General features: G+C 43.0%; 1 protein-coding gene across 3 annotated transcripts in view; it reads right to left on the bottom strand.

The window, feature by feature from the left end:
- Nucleotides 1-18,323, bottom strand: part of taok3a (TAO kinase 3a) — a 276,804-nt gene that overhangs the window by 43,391 nt on the left and 215,090 nt on the right. For 2 of the 3 annotated variants that reach the window (XM_084334944.1, XM_084334945.1), the window contains 4 exons: nucleotides 14,386-14,467; nucleotides 8,310-8,477; nucleotides 4,797-4,994; nucleotides 378-515 (listed from right to left, as the gene is read on the bottom strand). In XM_084334944.1, coding sequence (XP_084191070.1) covers nucleotides 378-515; nucleotides 4,797-4,994; nucleotides 8,310-8,477; nucleotides 14,386-14,467 — 586 coding nt within the window. Of the gene's footprint in view, nucleotides 1-377; nucleotides 516-4,757; nucleotides 4,772-4,796; nucleotides 4,995-8,309; nucleotides 8,478-14,385; nucleotides 14,468-18,323 lie in introns of those variants that run through there. The other variant, XM_084334946.1, reaches the window with a different exon arrangement.

The following is an 18,323-nucleotide window of genomic DNA, read 5'->3' as shown; positions in this document are numbered from 1 at the left end:
AATCTGTTAAATAAAGTTTTCATTCATTCATTCAGTCCTCTGAATGAAGACATTAGTTAAGTTAAAGAAGCGTGTATTTAACTGGCAGTATGGTTTTCCCCATCTCAGGCTGTCAGGGTCTTTGTCAACTAAGAGGTGGTGGTGGTTGTTTTTTCAGTTGATTAATCGTTCGGTTTTTCAAATTGAGGCCAATTGAGGTTTTCAATTTGTAGTGTCTAGATCCCATAGCTGGGAAGGACGTTTGTACATTTATTTAACATCTTTAGGTGGTGGGAGTAGTTAAATGTAGGGTTTATGATCAGTTATGGCTTTGCAGTGAGGGCAAAAAGTGACACTACTGTTTGAACTGAAACCAGGGAAAGGCTCTTGGAACATACCAGCGAGGCCGACTTGATGGTGGCGAAACGGGCCTGGTTCTTATAGTTGTGGGCCTGGCTGCTCTTGTCTGAGGAGGCCGGTCTCAGGTCCAACCGGTGGTCCCTGTGGATCCCATCGTCCCAGTTGTAATGGTGGTCCTGGACCACACACACACACACACACACACACACACAGGAAATAGAGAAGAGCAAAATGAGAAACAAAATGAAAATTTTAGAATGACAGAGAAGTCTGCTTTTAATTCATTCATAGGGTTTAAGGAATATCTTCCACTCCTCAAACGGGGCTCAGTGCTCTCACAACAGGACAATACAATGGGAACAGGTCTATGGGCCACTTCTTAAAGACAGAACCCAAAAGAAGATTCTAGAGCAGCGGTTCTCAACAGGGGTGCCGCGGCACCCTAGGGTGCCTCAGAGAGCTGCCAGGGGTGCCTTAATTTTTTTTTAAATAAAATGCTTTTTCTTTTTATATTACAGAAAATTATCACTAAAGTGCTATCTGTTGCAGCTGCACTGTTTTCCATGAAAATACCATATTTGGATAAGTTTGACCATTTCTCAAAATCTGTAAATCATTATTTAATAAAACACAGAAAAGGATCACCAAGTTACTCTGGATAAAAAAAAAACTTTACAGACAACATTGAGACAAAGCTTCCTGACACATCTCCATCCAAACTCTTGGAAGAACTAATTGAAATATCATCTGATACCACCTGGACAGCTCGTTTCAGAGTGTGGTGCTGAGTACCAAGTATCTCATGATACAGCAGTTAAGGTGTTGATACCATTCAGCACCACATATCTGTGTGAAGCTGGCTTTTCATCCATGACAGCTCTGAAAACAAAATATAGGGCCAAGTTGAGCCTTGAGGATGACATGTGTAACTGAGGGGTACAATTCCCTGACTGTATTGATAAGTATGGTATCATTAAACCACTACCGCTTTATGTACTTTAACTACTGGCCACACAGTACATGATATAGATATGATGAACACTTTCCCACCATGAAACCAAGTCCACACAAATGTATAAATCGAATATTTAATATATAGCAAAGGGTATATACAACGTTCACTTAATGTCCATTTATGATTTGAATGCACTTGTAAGGCAAATTAGTATTCGTAGGCAAATCAACATTGAATGTCCAATCTCTGGTTACGCAGGAAGCAAGTATACAACCTGGTTCTTTAGGGAACTATAGCGATGGTACTCAATGATTATAGCTGGATATACTAAAGGGGGTCCCGCTGGTTGTAAGTCAGTAGGGGGGGGGGTTAGGAGAGCCGCCGGCGATATCCCATCTGGCCAACGATTTCTTGGGAGAATTCAGAGTGCTGAACACGGTGCCCACAGAACCTTGGTCCACAGATGAATACAGTTGGGCTCTCTTGTAGACGGTAGCTGCCGGTCCACAACGAAGAGACGTGAGGCGACCTCACTCGGGGTAGAGCGCCGTCTCACCTGGACTCCTCTCGGGGGGTAGTTCCAACACTCACCAGTGTTGGCTGTTATCCATGACATAAATCAAAGCACCCAAAGCAAGTAGATAATCCAAGCCGTGTAGGGCTCGCCGTCGTCCGGGTAAGGTAATCCAATGTGCAGGTCCACTCGTCCTAGCCCAGAACTCCTCGGATGAAAGCACCACACGTGGTCTGCCCAGCCTGGTTAAGACTCTAGATAACGCGAGGAAAACGATGGGGGTACTGCTCACTTTATAACTCTAACCGAACGATGCACTATACATAATAGACTATTATTAACTTAATAGAAATACGTCCCACTCGACGGTATAGTGCCAAACTATGACAATTCAACTATTAATCCACACGATGTCTCAATGCCATTCTGAGGCCAAATTGACCATACTGCACCACACGTGTATCGTGGGTGAGGCTTAACGTCTTGCCACTAGGTTGGAGGGTAAAAGAACTAAGGGCTAAGGGACTAAAAAAAAGTTCTACTTTACTTGCGCCATATATATATGCGCTGTGAACAAATAGTACCATTCGTATTTCGCCAGACGTATTCCTACGCGGAACCGGGCTAGTAACGACATGTTCGTCGGCACGATTGAACTTGAACCAAGGGGCTTGGCTGCTGGCGCCAGGTTCTTGTCCAATGAGAGAATGAAACTATTATGGGCTGTTAGTAGACCAAAGGGATATTCAGTGTATATGTACAAGGAATATACAAGGGATATCAAACGATATACAAATACTATTAAATATATATCCATAAATAAATATATATATTCGGTTTAATCTGATCCTTCACAACAACATGCGTGTTGCCTTGTCAAAGATATCCCCACGTATTGACCGTATTATTAGCCAGCAGCAGACCTCGCATTGAGCTAGAAATGTCCACTGAGTGAACGAGTGCTTATTTTCTGTATTTATTTATATTTTTTTGAGAAATGGTAACTTGGTGATCCTTTTCTGTGAAATGGTCACACTTATCCAAATATGCTATTTTTATGGAGAACAGTGCAGCTGCAACAGATAACACTTTAGTGATCCTTTTCTGTATTTAAAAAAAAATACATGATTTTCAGTTTGAGAAATGGTCACACTTATACAAATATGCAGCTGCAACAGATAGCACTTTAGTGATCATTTTCTGTAATTTTATTTAAAGAAATATGCTATTTGATTTACTACTACAAGCAGTGTAATGTCAACAGTACTAAGCCATTTAGACCTGAAACACCTGTTAATAATGCATTATATAGCCTGCATATACACACATGTGTTTCCCGGTTTCTTAAATAAACATTATTTTGAAAGCAAGCACTTTTGTCATCATTGTAGCAAAAAAGACAGGACTGGAAAAGTCTTTATCGTATGTAGGGGTGCCCTGGAATATTTTATTGAACACAGGGGTGCCTTGGCAGCTGAAAGGTTGAGAACCCCTGTTCTAGAGCACACGATTCACTTAAATATCAATGAGGTGCACATTACTAATGTTTCGATGCGCACTGCATCTTCCTCAGAGTCAAAACCTATGAATTAATGCATTTCATTCACAAGGCTATGAAGTAAATAAGGTGGAAAACGTCAATGGATCTCTGTGTTGTAGGGGCTCAAATACCACTTCTTACAGGGAATATTTATCTTTTCAGATGGATATAGTAACCCAACATCTTACTTAAATTACAACAGCCTCAGCATCTTCTTGTTCAGACGAAGTCAACTGAAACACTACACATTCTTGACAAGTTTGTGAACCCAGCGACTTTGTGCAAGGAAGGAACTTCCAGCGCCGTGTTAAAAAGCTCTTCTTGGAGGAGTACACCTCCGCATGCGAGGCTGACACACTGGCTGCCTATTCACAGTGCCATAGTTATTCATACTTTGTCAAAATAGACAAGAGCAGATGAGAAAAATAAAATTACAGTGGAATGACAGCCATCCCTACAGCTTTGGAAGATACGCTGAGTATTCAACGAGAATGACAGGAATTCAGTGGACCTCTGTGTGCGTGTGAGCTCTGTGTCTATGTGTGTATGTATGCTTATGTGTGGTGAGTTCTGTATGTATGTATGTGTGTGCGTGTGCTTTGCATACATGTGCAAAGGCATCTGAGAAGAGCCTTTGTTCCCTGGGTGTGAACAGTGTCGGGAGATGGAACTTAAAGAGATCTGCTAGAGTGCGAGGAGTGTGTCGGCGGTTGCCATGGTTACAAGTGGGAGGAGAAGGGGTTAAAACCGTGTTTCAGAAACCCAGAAGGATGTTTGCATTGGCCTGCATGTTCATTTCATTAGTCGAACACACTGCTATTATCCACGAGTAGGACGTGACTGGGTTTAGCAATTTAGAAATTAAAAATGTTCCCATTGTTTGTCATTTAAAATGGGCATCCTATCAGTGTAGAGTGTGATGGTGTAGAGTGTGACTCTACTAAATACCTATATGTCCCTATGCCATAAATGTCATGTATGTTGTGTATGTCATAAATGTCTATATGAATTGAAAATGGGGGACCCTGATGGAAACAAGACAAACGTCTTTCTCAGGTCTGCATCCCCTTAACAATTGTATGTATTGAGCCGTACTGTATTGTACCCATTCTGCAATCTGTTAAATAAAGTTTTCATTCATTCATTCATTCATTCATTCATTCATTCATTCATTCATTCATGGTGGGGATACGCTATGCACACACAAAATACATATTTGTATTTTTCTGAGCAAAATCAAGCTGTGTGTAGTATATATACATGTAACTTATATAATTTGAAGTTAAAATACAATAATAAAAAATTCTGTCTCTGCCAGTCTATCTCTCTATCTATCCATCCCTCTCTCCCTCTCTCCCTCATCGGTCCCTCCTCTTGGTGTGTGGGGAGGCCCCTCCTACTCTCTCTACCTTCTTGGTGTGTGGGGAGGCCCCTCCTACTCTCTCTACCTTCTTGGTGTGTGGGGAGGAGTCCAGGGTGCTGTCATAGTCCTGCTGGTGCATCATGGTCATGTCTGAGCAGCTGTCGTCCAGCACCTCCTGCATGCTATTGACGCTGCTACTCGGGCTGCCCGTGCTGACCGAGGTGCTGGGGATGGACTGGTTGCTACCCAGGCTGTTCATCTTACAGCTGGCCGCCTCGCCGTCCTGCAAATGAGAGGGGGGGGGCAGGTGGGAGATGGGAGAGAGGGATGGGGTGGGGGGCCAGGGTTAGTGTGTGAGGGGGCAAAGAGAAAGAGGTGTGCATGGAAAGAGATGTGGAAGGACATACAGTACACACCGACAGAGGTGTTCATAAATATAACCACACACACAGGTATATATTTACACACACACACACACACACAAACTCTATCTCTCCCTCCCTACCCCTATATCTTTCACCTCCCGTAAATGGTGGCTTTTCCAAACGGTGTCATTAAATCCAGCGACAGACGGCCTTGATAAAGGGGGTGAAAAACAGTGATCTCTAGAGGGCATTAGATTCAAAGTCACGCTAAATTTCCCATTAACCTGACCTGTGTGTGTGTGTGTGTGTGTCATTTGCCTGTCCAGTTCCTACATCCATGCCTTTCTGTTTGTCTTTTAATAGGCCCCCGACTGAATTAGTGCACAAAATAAATAAATACAAATTGTGTGGCATGAAAAACGCATACGATTTGTGCCACATATTTGGGGCATGATGGCCAAAAGGAATCAAAATACATTGCTTTTAGATGTACCAGTGTTCAGTGTCTGCATTAATATAGTGTATGAATCACTTTCTATCTGCTTACAGTATATCTTATGGAGGTCAGTTGAAGTTACGTAGAGGCAAATGTTCTATATGTAAATCAGCTCTATGACTGTTTTAAGATGTTGACCTTAAAGTAAATAAGTGTGGTGTTAATTTTCTACCATTGATTGACTGAAGATTAATGACCATGTGTGCATTGGCTGTTCAACAGGGGACAGCGATCCTCTTTCATCCGAACGCTTCATCTATTTTCAGGTTGTATCGAGAGCACAGTTATCTATTCCAGGGGTTCCCAAACTTTTCAGGCCAGGGCCCAGAAAATAAGGCGTCAGAGAGCCGCGGCCCAATGCACATCGTCAGGCTTTTTTTTCTTCTTTTTTTTTGCCAGGCGACCGATTTATTAAGCCAAATATCACTTCAATCCTATTAAGTTAGTTCAAGTTAGTTATTCATTTATATGTGCTATTTATGAGAGGGCTAACTTTATAATAATAATAATGATAATAATAATAGCCTCATTAAAATACTATTGTTGCTTCGGTTGTTTTCAGCGTTTTATGTGCATAATCTGTTATTTAGTTTGAAATGTTCGTTGAAATAAGTAGATTTTTCGTTTTTGTTTATTTATTAAGTTAATATAAAACCATATAGTCACATTTTAGAATACAATAGAATAGAATTTTAGAATACAACTAGAAACACTGTCCTGGCCTGCTTCTAAGTTCAGTGGCCTGACAAAAAAAATTAAAATAAAAAAAGTAAAAAAATAATAATAATTTTTTATTTTTTTTTTTAAATCATCTCGCGGCCCACCCGTGGCTGCTCGCGGCCCACCTTTGGGTCGCGACCCCGACTTTGGGAACCACTTATCTATTCTACACGGAGGCTGCTGAACAAAATCTCCTGTTTCTCAGAGAAGCCTCAAGGGATGTATTGTTGGACAAAGGTCAAGTAGCAGGTCTGAATGGACCTGTCTCAAAACCCTGCCCTCTTTTCTTGATCCTCCAATCACAACTGTCGCTTACCTCGGACAAACCAAGTTTGTCCGAGGTAAGCGACAGTTGTGATTGGAGGATCAAGAAAAGGGGCAGGGTTTGAGACAGGTCCATTGCGTCACGTGGCGTCGGGTGACAATGACTGGGTGTCTGTGCCCTTTCACCCCCAGCCCTGGCCAGCAGGTCAAAGGTCAAGGGGCAGGCCGTCTCCCGTGTCGGCATCCCGACGCCTACCGAGAGGGTTCCTCTTTGCACCGTTTTGACTGATCACCAGGTATGAAAACTATAGAACGCTCATCATCGGAATGTTCACAATGTTACTTATGACAATGCTGCCATAGCAATGTTATCAACGAGGCAGGCGTGAATTAATTCACTGCTTATCAAAGCTAAGTTTCATATATAAAATTAGCAAAAATATAGCAAAGTGATTTTATAGTTAACTAAACCGCTGTGTGGATTTGGCAAAACAAAAATTACGTCAAAAGCGCATCTCAAAATGTTATAAAGTGCAAGTGTGTACAAGGGCTAAAATACAACAGGGAGGACACTTAAACCTATAGCACAGAGCTCAAATGATCCACTGTTTATCTTCATGTCTCCCCCATGAGATACTATTTTCTTTCTTTTCTTTCTTTCCTTCCCTCCCTCCTTCTTCCGGCTCTCCCCCATGAGATACCCCTTTCCTTCCTTCCTTCCCTCCTCCTCCTCTTTTCTCACCTCCTCCTCCTCCTGGCTCTCCCGCATGAGATACCCCTTTCCTTCCCTCCTCCCTCCTTCTCCTGGCTCTCCCCCATGAGATACCCCTTTCCTTCCCTCCTCCCTCCTTCTCCTGGCTCTCCCCCATGAGATACCCCTTCCCTCCTCCTCTTTCCTCACCTCCTCCTGGCTCTCCCCCATGAGATACCCCTTCCCTCCTCCTCTTTCCTCACCTCCTCCTGGCTCTCCCCCATGAGATACCCCTTCCCTCCCTCCCTCCTCCTCCTCCTGGCTCTCCCCCATGAGATACCCCTTTCCTTCCTTCCCTCCTCCTCTTTCCTCACTTCCTCCTCCTCCTGGCTCTCCACCATGAGATACCCCTTTCCTTCCATCCCTCCCTCCTCCTCCTCTTACCTCACCTCCTCCTCCTGGCTCTCCCCCATGAGATACCCCTTTCCTTCCTTCCTTCCCTCCCTCCCTCCTCCTCCTCTTACCTCACCTCTTCCTCCTCCTGGCTCTCCCGCATGAGATACCCCTTTCCTTCCCTCCCTCCTCCTCCTCCTGGCTCTCCCGCATGAGATACCCCTTTCCTTCCCTCCTCCCTCCTTCTCCTGGCTCTCCCCCATGAGATACCCCTTTCCTTCCCTCCTCCCTCCTTCTCCTGGCTCTCCCCCATGAGATACCCCTTCCCTCCTCCTCTTTCCTCACCTCCTCCTGGCTCTCCCCCATGAGATACCCCTTCCCTCCCTCCCTCCTCCTCCTCCTGGCTCTCCCCCATGAGATACCCCTTTCCTTCCTTCCCTCCTCCTCTTTCCTCACTTCCTCCTCCTCCTGGCTCTCCACCATGAGATACCCCTTTCCTTCCATCCCTCCCTCCTCCTCCTCTTACCTCACCTCCTCCTCCTGGCTCTCCCCCATGAGATACCCCTTTCCTTCCTTCCTTCCTTCCCTCCCTCCCTCCTCCTCCTCCTCTTACCTCACCTCTTCCTCCTCCTGGCTCTCCCCCATGAGATACCCCTTTCCTTCCCTCACCTCCTCCTCCTCATGGCTCTCCCCCATGGGCCCGTTGTGTTTCTCCTGGTACAGGATCTTCTTCATCTTGCGGTACTGCAGGTTGTCCAGCTCGCGCACCGCATCCTTGGTCCTCTGGATGAGGTCGATAAGGACCCGCGGTGGGCGCTCCCGGCGCACAAAATCATGCTGGGGGAAAAGGTCAAATGTCATTTAGAGCAGAGGTTGCCAAAATGTTTTCATGTCAAGGACCTTCAAAACGGATACACAATGGCCCATAGGGACTCAGGCATATAATAGACAGTTTCACTGGAATTCTGTTGCTAGGGAACAGTTTGGACCAAATTGTGTCAGTTATTGCATTAGCAAGCTCAGTGGTACACAAGTTGAAGAAACATGGCTTGGATTCAAAACCAAATTCACAACAATACTTACTGTAACAACATGGCCCCCCTAAGAACCACCAGGGTTAAAAATCGTGCTGAACCATGGATGCACTCTGAAATACTGACCGCTATGAAAACCAGAGAAAAGAAATGCTCTGAACTTCATAAAAGTCAGACAAAGCTTGCCAAAAGCTCAAACAGTGTTCTCCAAGCCCACGTGGAATAACTCAAAATATAAAGAAACAGAAAAAGAAACGATGTAAACACCATGATCAAATCCGCACAAAAACAAATGACAAAACTGAGGAAAACAAAAACAAACCATGTGAACTTTGGAAATTACTTAACAACCAACTAGGCTGCAGCAAAAAACTAAAAACCAGGTTTACAAACATAAACATAAAGACAGAAAACACTCATCACAGACAAGCTGGATGTGGCCAAATACTTAAACACATTCTTCACTAACATAGCCACAACACTGGTAAATAAACTACCCTCCCATTTTGGGGTAGAAAAATAGAAAAAATAGGAGTAAAAGTGGATAACATTTTAAATTTTTATTTAATGCACTTCTCCATTGAAGGTAAACTAACATGGACAGCATTCACATCACAGCATGAATAATATCACAATATTAAAAATAGAATGGTGTATCCTGAATAATATCACAATATTAACCACAGCATACTGGATTATCCTGAATAATATCACAATATTAACCACAGCATACTGGATTATCCTGAATAATATCACAATATTAAAGGCAGAATACTGGAGTACCCTGAATAATATCACAATATTAAAGACATAATACTGGAGTACCCTGAATAATATCACAATATTAACCACAGCATAATGCGGATCTGACTGTCTATTCTTCTGATAGCAGGTGTTTAATCAAAGATCCCCGCTTTCTAGTGTTGGACAAGGACCAATCAGCATGGGTATGGGCGGGTTCATTTTCCATTGATGGGGATTTGATTGGCTGTTTACCTGCGGTCGCAGGATTAATAACGTGGTTAACGTTAGTTCGGCCAGATAAACAATTAAAATATACTAATTAAAATGGTTGGACCTGTGAGATTTGTACTTTGTACTTTGTAGGTCTGCATTTTAAATGTAAGGAGTAAAAAGTATGTTTTTTTTCTCTGAAATGTAATGGAGTAAAAGTACAAAGTATACAAACCTAATAATACTCGAGTAAAGTACAAATCCCCCAAAACAGTACTTAAGTATTGTAACGAAGTACAATTACTCAAGTACTTTACACCCCTGTTTATCAGTGAGCTGGATGCAATCCTACCTGGAGAGGAGAGAACAGATGGTAGAGGTAAACGGTACCCTATCCCCACCCTCACAGTGAACTGTGGTGTTCCACAAGGAAGCATACTAGGACCGTTACTGTTCCTAATTTATGCAAATGACATAACAAGTTACAGGTTGAACAAACCGTCAGCTCAGAACTCTGCAGAATCTGCACCTGGCTCACTGATAACAAACTATCATTACACCTCATTCAAGGGTACTACGACTATGCTTGCACCTCATGGTACCAAAGCACCTCAAAGGCACTAAAAACAAGATTACAAACATCACAAAACAAACTGGTCAGACTACTGCTTGACCTTACTCCTAGAAAGATACACTACACCACTAAGGTACCCATGTACATGTCGAAATACTTCCCAAAGGTCAGTGAATACCACGACCACAACACCCGAGGGAGTTCCACAAATCATGTCCAACCCAGATTTGGCTCAAACAATGGACTAAACACGTTCCGTAATTATGCCACATCAATGTGGAACGCCCTACCAACAGCCGTAAAAAAATTTGAATCACTACCCACCTTCAAAACCGCTCTCAAAGAGCACCTATAATTCTAAACGGGCCCCCGTAAATGTCTGAACCCCCCTCCCACCCACCAACCCCCTACCAATGTGTTCCCTCCCCCTCGTATGTATATATTTACTGTTAGGATCTGTTTAACAGTACTGTATATTTGCATATCTTGTATGTCACAAATGTAACAGTACTGTATATCTGTATGTTGTGTATGTCATAAATGTAATTATGAATTGAAAATGGGGGACCCTGATGTAAACAAGACGGAAGTCTTTCTCTGGTCTGCATCCCCTTAACAATTGTGTGTATTGAGCTGTACTGTACTGTACCCATTCTGCAATCTGTTAATTAAAGTTTTCAATCAATCAATCAATCAATCAGCAAACATTGCAACAGGAAATAAACTTGGGTCCTTTTAGAATGTTATTTTTAAACAGTCTATAGTCTGTATATACGTATATGCCTGTATCCTGTCTGATTGTGAGTTGTATGTTCCTGCACTGATGGCCACGTCGAATTCTGGTGTATTTACACACTTTGTGTATCTACAGTATATACATTTGCAAATAAAAGTGATTTCTGAGCCACATATTCCTAGTGGGTCTTACCATGATAAGAGGGTCCCAGGGGGAGAGACAACATGTACTAAGTGTGTGTCTCCCGTCACTGGGAAAGGTTAACCTCTTATCAGCAAAACACTGGTCAGGTTTGATAATACCTACTGTCCAAACCACAGCTCCAAGACTTTTAAGTGATGGCGAGACATTATTTTGAGTCCATACAATTCTACTATACTACCATACTTCTACAATATTTTTGTAGTATTTTTGTCCAGAACTTATTTAATTCACAACAATACTATTATTTCACTGAGCAACACAATGTTTATGGACACTAGAGGGCGCCTGCATGTTGCTCAGCAGCATCGACTTGAGAGCCCTAGTGCTCTAGCATCATGTAGTACACAAGACACATGGGACATTCCCCCCTCCCCTCTCTCCCCACACAAACACACCTTCTCACACTCTCATTCATGAAATATCTGTTGGCTAAATGGCTGGCTGGGAAAATGTTGCAACACAAAGAGGTGGTGAGTGACTAAAACATGTATAAGATAACATTCTAGAACACTCTTTAGACCGACTCCCTGTACTTTCCTCCCTCTTGACAGATGCTAGCATACAGTAATGGACTAGTCAGAGGGAAGTGGGCGGATGACATCATACTCTCTAAATAGAGATGAAAAAACTGGTCCATTTTTTCCGATGGACTGTTTGTTGTTGCAAGGCACCAGTGGGGGCGAGCTGGCTGCCCCCATCCCATCCACCCAGGGTCTGGCTGCCCCATCCCATCCACCCAGGGTCTGGGAGAAAACTAAATCGGTGGGATAATCCTTCAGGGGAAAGACAAAATAAAATATGCCCCTCTCCTCATCCTCGGCGGGGGATGGAAGGCTGAATGCGGTGTCAACAGAATTCCTAAAACCCCTTCCTCTGGTCTAGAGCAGGGGTTCCCAAACTTTTCAGGCCAGGGCCCAGAAAATGAGGCGTCAGAGAGCCGCGGCCCAATGCGCATCGTCTAGCTTTTTTTTTTTTTTTTTTTTGCCAGGTGACCGAGTTTTTAAGCCAAATATCACTTCAATCCTATTAAGTTAGTTCAAGTTAGTTATTCATTTATATGTGCTATTTATGAGAGGGCTAACTTGTTGCAAAATAATAATGATAATAATAATAGCCTCATTAAAATACTATTGTTGCTTCGGTTGTTTTCAGCGTTTTATGTGCATAATCTGTTATTTAGTTTGAAATGTTCGTTGAAATAAGTAGATTTTTCGTTTTTGTTTATTTATTAAGTTAATATAAAACCATATAGTCACATTTTAGAATACAATAGAATAAAATTTTAGAATACAACTAGAAACACTGTCCTGTCCTGCTTCTAAGTTCAGTGGCCTGACAAAAAAAATTAAAATAAAAAAATAAAAAATAAAAAATAAAAAAAATATTTTTTTTTATTTTTTTTTATTTTTTTTTAAATCATCTCGCGGCCCACCCGTGGCTGCTCGCGGCCCACCTTTGGGTCGCGACCCCGACTTTGGGAACCACTGGTCTAGAGTATCTCTCAACTAGTTCTTGTCAATGGGTGTGAGAGTTTTATTGAGCATGAGGGTAGGGGGATCTGTGGGAAGAGTAGGGGGGTGTGCGTTAGGAACCAGAAGCGAGAGATTTGATAGCTCATGGCCAAAGATTAGTGACCTGATTTCCCCCCTAAAGAGCTTGGAGAGGTGGGGGCTGTGAAAGAAGGGGGGGGGGGGTGAGGGGGTGAGGAGAGAAAGTGGGGTTTTAATCAGCACTGTAACGCCCCCCTGCCCCTAGAGAAGCCCCCATCAACACTGATCCAAAGTCTATTTGGAACTTAAACCCCTGTAATGGTTTTCCTGTCAGGATTTGGGTCGGGGTTTGGGGTAGTGGGTTGCGGGGGGAGGTTAGGAAGAGTGAATTGCAATCTGAGATCCAAGGCAGGCTTCTATCTGGAGTCCCTGACTTGAATCATCTAATGTTCCCCCACAGAGTTCTATACGACTCCACCCACGCACACATAAAGTTACCCCTCACATCCCCCCTGGGCAAAGCAGGGGTGAACGATCCCCTGATCTCTTGCTCGGGTATAGCATGATCTCCAATAGGAGTACCTGTCGGGCCAAACAAACATGAAGATCACCTCCTGTGGCAACCCCAAGCCACCACTGGGCTTGGTGATTGAAGGGCATTATGTGACGGCACAAAGGCTAGGCTCTGCCCATATTTGGGCTTCGGCTTCCAAGCACACCTACAGCTAGTAGGGCATCAAGACCAGCTAGCCAATCATGACGGGATGCGCATGTTGAGGAAAGTGAGGAAATCGGGGGCAAGGGACACGCACTCTCTCACAGCAGGGGCGAGGAGACAGAAGCCGCCCCACAGACAGAAAGTTAGGTTAAGTCAGTTAGACTCTCTAACTGTTAGAGGAAGGAGAACTGTAGATTGTATGTGTTTGATTAAAAAATTAAGCAAACTTATTATTTTGGGAACCACAACTGGTGATTGTTGTTGGACTGTCTGTTGTTTTATTCTGCAACCCCTACACCTGGAATTGCCACACTCCTCAGTTACGGTACACGGAAACACAACGAACGGCTGCAGATTTTCACCAGGTGTGTTTTCTTTTTGGCATAACATGGGAGGGGCTGATTGTGTGTCTCCTATTGTTTGTAAAGAGTTTGTTTTATGGAGAGTGAAAAAATTACTGGTGTAAACACACACACACACACACACACACACACACACACACACACACACACACACACACACACACACACACACACACACACACACACACACACACACACACACACACACACACACACACACACACACACACACACACACACACACACACACACACACACACACACACACACACACACACACACACACACTTTAGAGGCCTTATCAACCCTGGACACAAGGGTGTCACAGGAAATGGGGTTATGGAGGGAAGGAGAGAGAGACAGAGAGATGAAAGAGTGAATCGCTGAACAAGGAGAATAACCCATTCCCAGTGGGGTGGTTGATTCCTGTGTTTGTGGAGGCTGTGTGTGAGGCGTGCATGTGCATGTGTGTGTGTGTGTGTGTGTGTGTGTGTGTGTGTGTGTGTGTGTGTGTGTGTGTGTGTGTGTGTGCGCACGTGCACCTGCTTGCTTATGTGTACAGAGTCGTGAGTGGGTGGGTGGGGAGGGGGGGATTGAGTGACTCATCCACATGTCTGGGGGGACTGACTGAAACAGGAAGTGAGATTAAAAAGAGGAGAGAGAGAATACTCACTCGCAGCAGCTCCCCCGACGAGGGACGGTCCTGAGGAATTTTCAGTAGGCAGTAGTCGACGAAGCTCCGGAAGGGGTCAGACCTGAGAGAGACCCATACTGGTTTAGATAGGTTGATTGTGTGGATGAAACCGTGGGGTGGTAGGATTAGTAATTAGTAACACAATAATAGCCTATGTATGGGCTACAATAGCTGGGGTCATTCATACAGTCCATCAACCTTTCGTGTGATGGGTAATCTCTTTAAGTGGTGTGGATGTTGGCCTGTGTGTGTATCGTATCAATGAAATAAACCAGTGCAATCCAGTGTAATCTCTCAGAGTCTCCTGTGAGCTATATATATATATATATATATATATATATATATATATATATATATATATATATATACACACACACATTATGTAAATATATGGAGCAATGTAAATATAGGCCACTGGAGCCGTGACACATAGTGCCAGTGACTCTGGTCTAAAAATAGGCTGATAACAGATATGATAACATCTCTCCTTCAGAAAGACACAAAGTACAAATGCTGAGTTGACAATCAACCAATATACTGTACCCTCGGCTTTCCTATCTTTTTTTGTCTTAAAGGTCACTGGTACCAAAATGTTGTGTGGTTTACCACTCAGGGCTGGGGGAGAAGGTCAGACAAAATATCATATCACTGTCTTTGTCCTCAGTTCCGACAGGATACCGTTTTTTGACGGTATTTACTAATTTATTATTGTTTTTATAATATACATATATCGTAAGACAACAGCTGTTGCATGGATCCATATACCTTCGGTATACCGCCTAGTACCACTGCTGGCCTAGAATTAGGCTAAATCCAGAACCTTCTCTAATTTGTCTCCCTGTACTCTATAGCACCTTCCTATTGTTTCAAGAAAGAAACAAATACAAGCTTCATAAGTGCTCTGATGGATGACGAATGGTAGTGTAAAGCCGGGAAGGATGTTTCTACATTTAATTTTCATTTGGTAGTGGGATTGGTTAAAGGAACATGCCAACATTATGGGAAATGCGCTTACCGTCTTCGCCAGAGTCGGACAAGAAGATAAGATACCAATTTCCTCTCTGTACGTTCAGTAAAAAGCTATCCAGCTGCAAGCTAGCTTAGCTCAACAGAAATGAATGGACACAGATACGGACCACTAACCTAGCTTAAAACTCTGGGCTAGCTGGTCCATATCCACTTTCATTAACTTGTGCTGAGCTAGGCTAGCTTGCAACTGGATAGCTTTCTACTGAACACACAATTGGTATCCATTTTCTTGTCAGACTCTGGAGACGTAAGCACATTTCCCATTATGTTGGTGTGTTCCTTTAAGGTAAGGGACAGGCAGTGGTGTAGTACTCAAGGTCTTGGACTCAATTTGAAGGTCTCGGGGGGGCTTTCACATCAGGGACCCGGGCCTGGATCAGAGTACACTTGACCCCAAAGTCCAGTTTGTTTGATTACTACGAACAATGTGTACCATACCTGGGTACATGGATCAACAAACCATGCCCAGGTCCACTTGAAAAGGTGATCTTGTGTACTTGGTTACGGTTCACATCAGGTGTGAAAACCACAATATCAAAACATGGAAGTGGACTGCTATTTAGAATCATAACTGTTTTGAAGGTCCAGATTAACACTGAAAGTCTGCGTTTATATTATTTTGTATAACTTATATATTGTTTATATATATAAGATATATATCTTTATGTCATCTGTTTGCCTAACAGGATTCATCATTCGCTTATTGTATATGTCCCATTCTTAACGCCGTAGGCGCCAGTGCGCGCGCCCCTCTAGACATGTTTCAGAACATGTTCAGACATGCCCGGGACAAGTGAGAGAGCGCATTGATCTGTACAGGTGAACAGGCGGAGTCCACAGGGAACTAAGATAGAGTGTGTTGTGGAGAAGACGTGCAGCAGCAGCATTAATAGGAAAACTAACAGAGTGAGAGAGAAGACGTCTGGTGCAGTTGTACACAGACCGAGAGCAGCGTATCGTTATAGAGAGCCGTACGGCTAATTAGATACAACTATAATATTGTCGAGCCATTATTGGCACAGTATAGTGACTTGTGTAAGCGAAGTAACGTGGAGAGACTTATAGTTGAACCCAGCGACATTCTGGACATAACTACTCATTGGAGACCGCCTGCGGGTTAGCTTCAAGTACAGACGGAGCTAACTAGCTATCATCTATGCCAACAGGCTTTTGGATTAATAGCTATTGACCGTGCCATCGGGCGCTAGGAATACAAGGACCGGTCCGTACGGAACCCCTTCTCCCAGCGACGACAGGATTATCCCACCAGTCTACAGTTTCTCTGGAGCCGGAGCTCTAGAGAGAACCACCGTCTCCAGCCACCATCTTGCTTTTCCCTGTGCCGCCTCGCTTCGTCTCACTCCATTCAGAGCTCCACCGGTCGAGTATCCGTAGTATAGGAACTATCGTTACCTCTGACTTTGTTGCACTGACATTCTATTATTAAAAGAGAACCGTGATATATAATATGTATGTTGCTATGACTATTAAAATGCTTGTTCACCTTGTATCCCTGTCCCCGCGCCGTTAATAGAGTGTCCGCCATTTTGTGTACTTATACTGTCTGGCCATTAACATATTCTTTAGCAGTGGTTTAATCTAACATATCTCAATACAGTCAGGGTTGTGTAGCCCCTTAGCTACAATAACTATTTGACTATCCCATTCAAACACAGCCATAACTGATAAAGTAGGAAGGCAGACGAGAGGGTTTTTGTTGACATTATCTCCAAATTATCAATAATAGTAGGTATAGTTTAATAATAATAACTTTATTTGTATAGCACCTTTCATACAAGAATTGCAGCTCAAATTGCTTCACAGCAGAAAAAAGACAGGCACAAAATTAGCACATAAAGTACAGACATATATTTACATTTACCTATTTTCACATTAGGATCTAGCATCCCAATAGGCCACCTTGATTCTATGGCATAAAATGACATAAAACATATAAAACAAGCATAAAAAAGATAGCAGCAAGGTAAGGCAAATCACAGTTTTTCATATTAGGATCTAACCTCCCAATAGGCCTCTCAGTTTACGGTTTGATTCAGTTTTAAAATAGGCAGTAATAAAAAGAAAAAAAATTGAATAGACAGTAAAAAGTGCAGTAAAAATAGTTCATAAAATAGAATAGAGAGTAAAATTATGCAGTACTACAGTGCAATAAAATAGTTCAATACAATAAAAATAAAATAGCCCTCATTTACAATACAATAATCTGGTTGAAGCGGGCTCCTGAGTTACTTTACAGAACAGCAGAGCAGCTCAACTCACTTTGAGTTTCTTTACAAAGGTCTGTTCTAAATTACTTTATAGAACAGTCCGAACAACAGGGCAGCTCCTTCTTACTTTTAGTTTATTTACAAAGTTCAGTCCTAGATGTATTATAGAAGTTTGAAGGTGTACTCCATTGTATGGGCTTGGGATCTTGCGTTTGGCGCCCTTTAGAGCAGGGGTTCTCAACCTTTCTGCTGCCAAGGCACCCCTGTGTTCAATAAAATATTCCAGGGCACCCCTACATACGATAAAGACTTTTCCGGTCCTGTCTTTTTTGCTACAATGATGACAAAAGTGCTTGCTTTCAAAATAATGTTTATTTAAAGGGGAACTATCTTATAAATGGCCTTTTTGAGTGTTTAGCATTGTTTCCTAGCTATGTGAACTTATATTAATATGATCTATGTCTCTAATTCTCATATTGGCGCATTCTTCCAATTCTCCTATCACAATATTCACCCTCACTGAACTGAGTCATTTGAAAATGTGATGATTTGTGATGTCAGAGAGACACCGCTGCATGATAATGTGGCTGTGTGGCATCAGGTACATGATGAGCTGCACACAGTGGTTGGAGCCCAGGCTCAAAACGGCTCGAGATCTTG

The sequence above is a fragment of the Notolepis coatsorum genome (genome assembly GCF_963971535.1).
Source record: "Notolepis coatsorum genome assembly, chromosome: 1".
NCBI classification, from domain to species: Eukaryota; Metazoa; Chordata; class Actinopteri; order Aulopiformes; family Paralepididae; genus Notolepis; species Notolepis coatsorum.
Note: the sequence above shows the minus strand (reverse complement) of the source record. Positions and strands in the feature narration are given on the sequence as shown.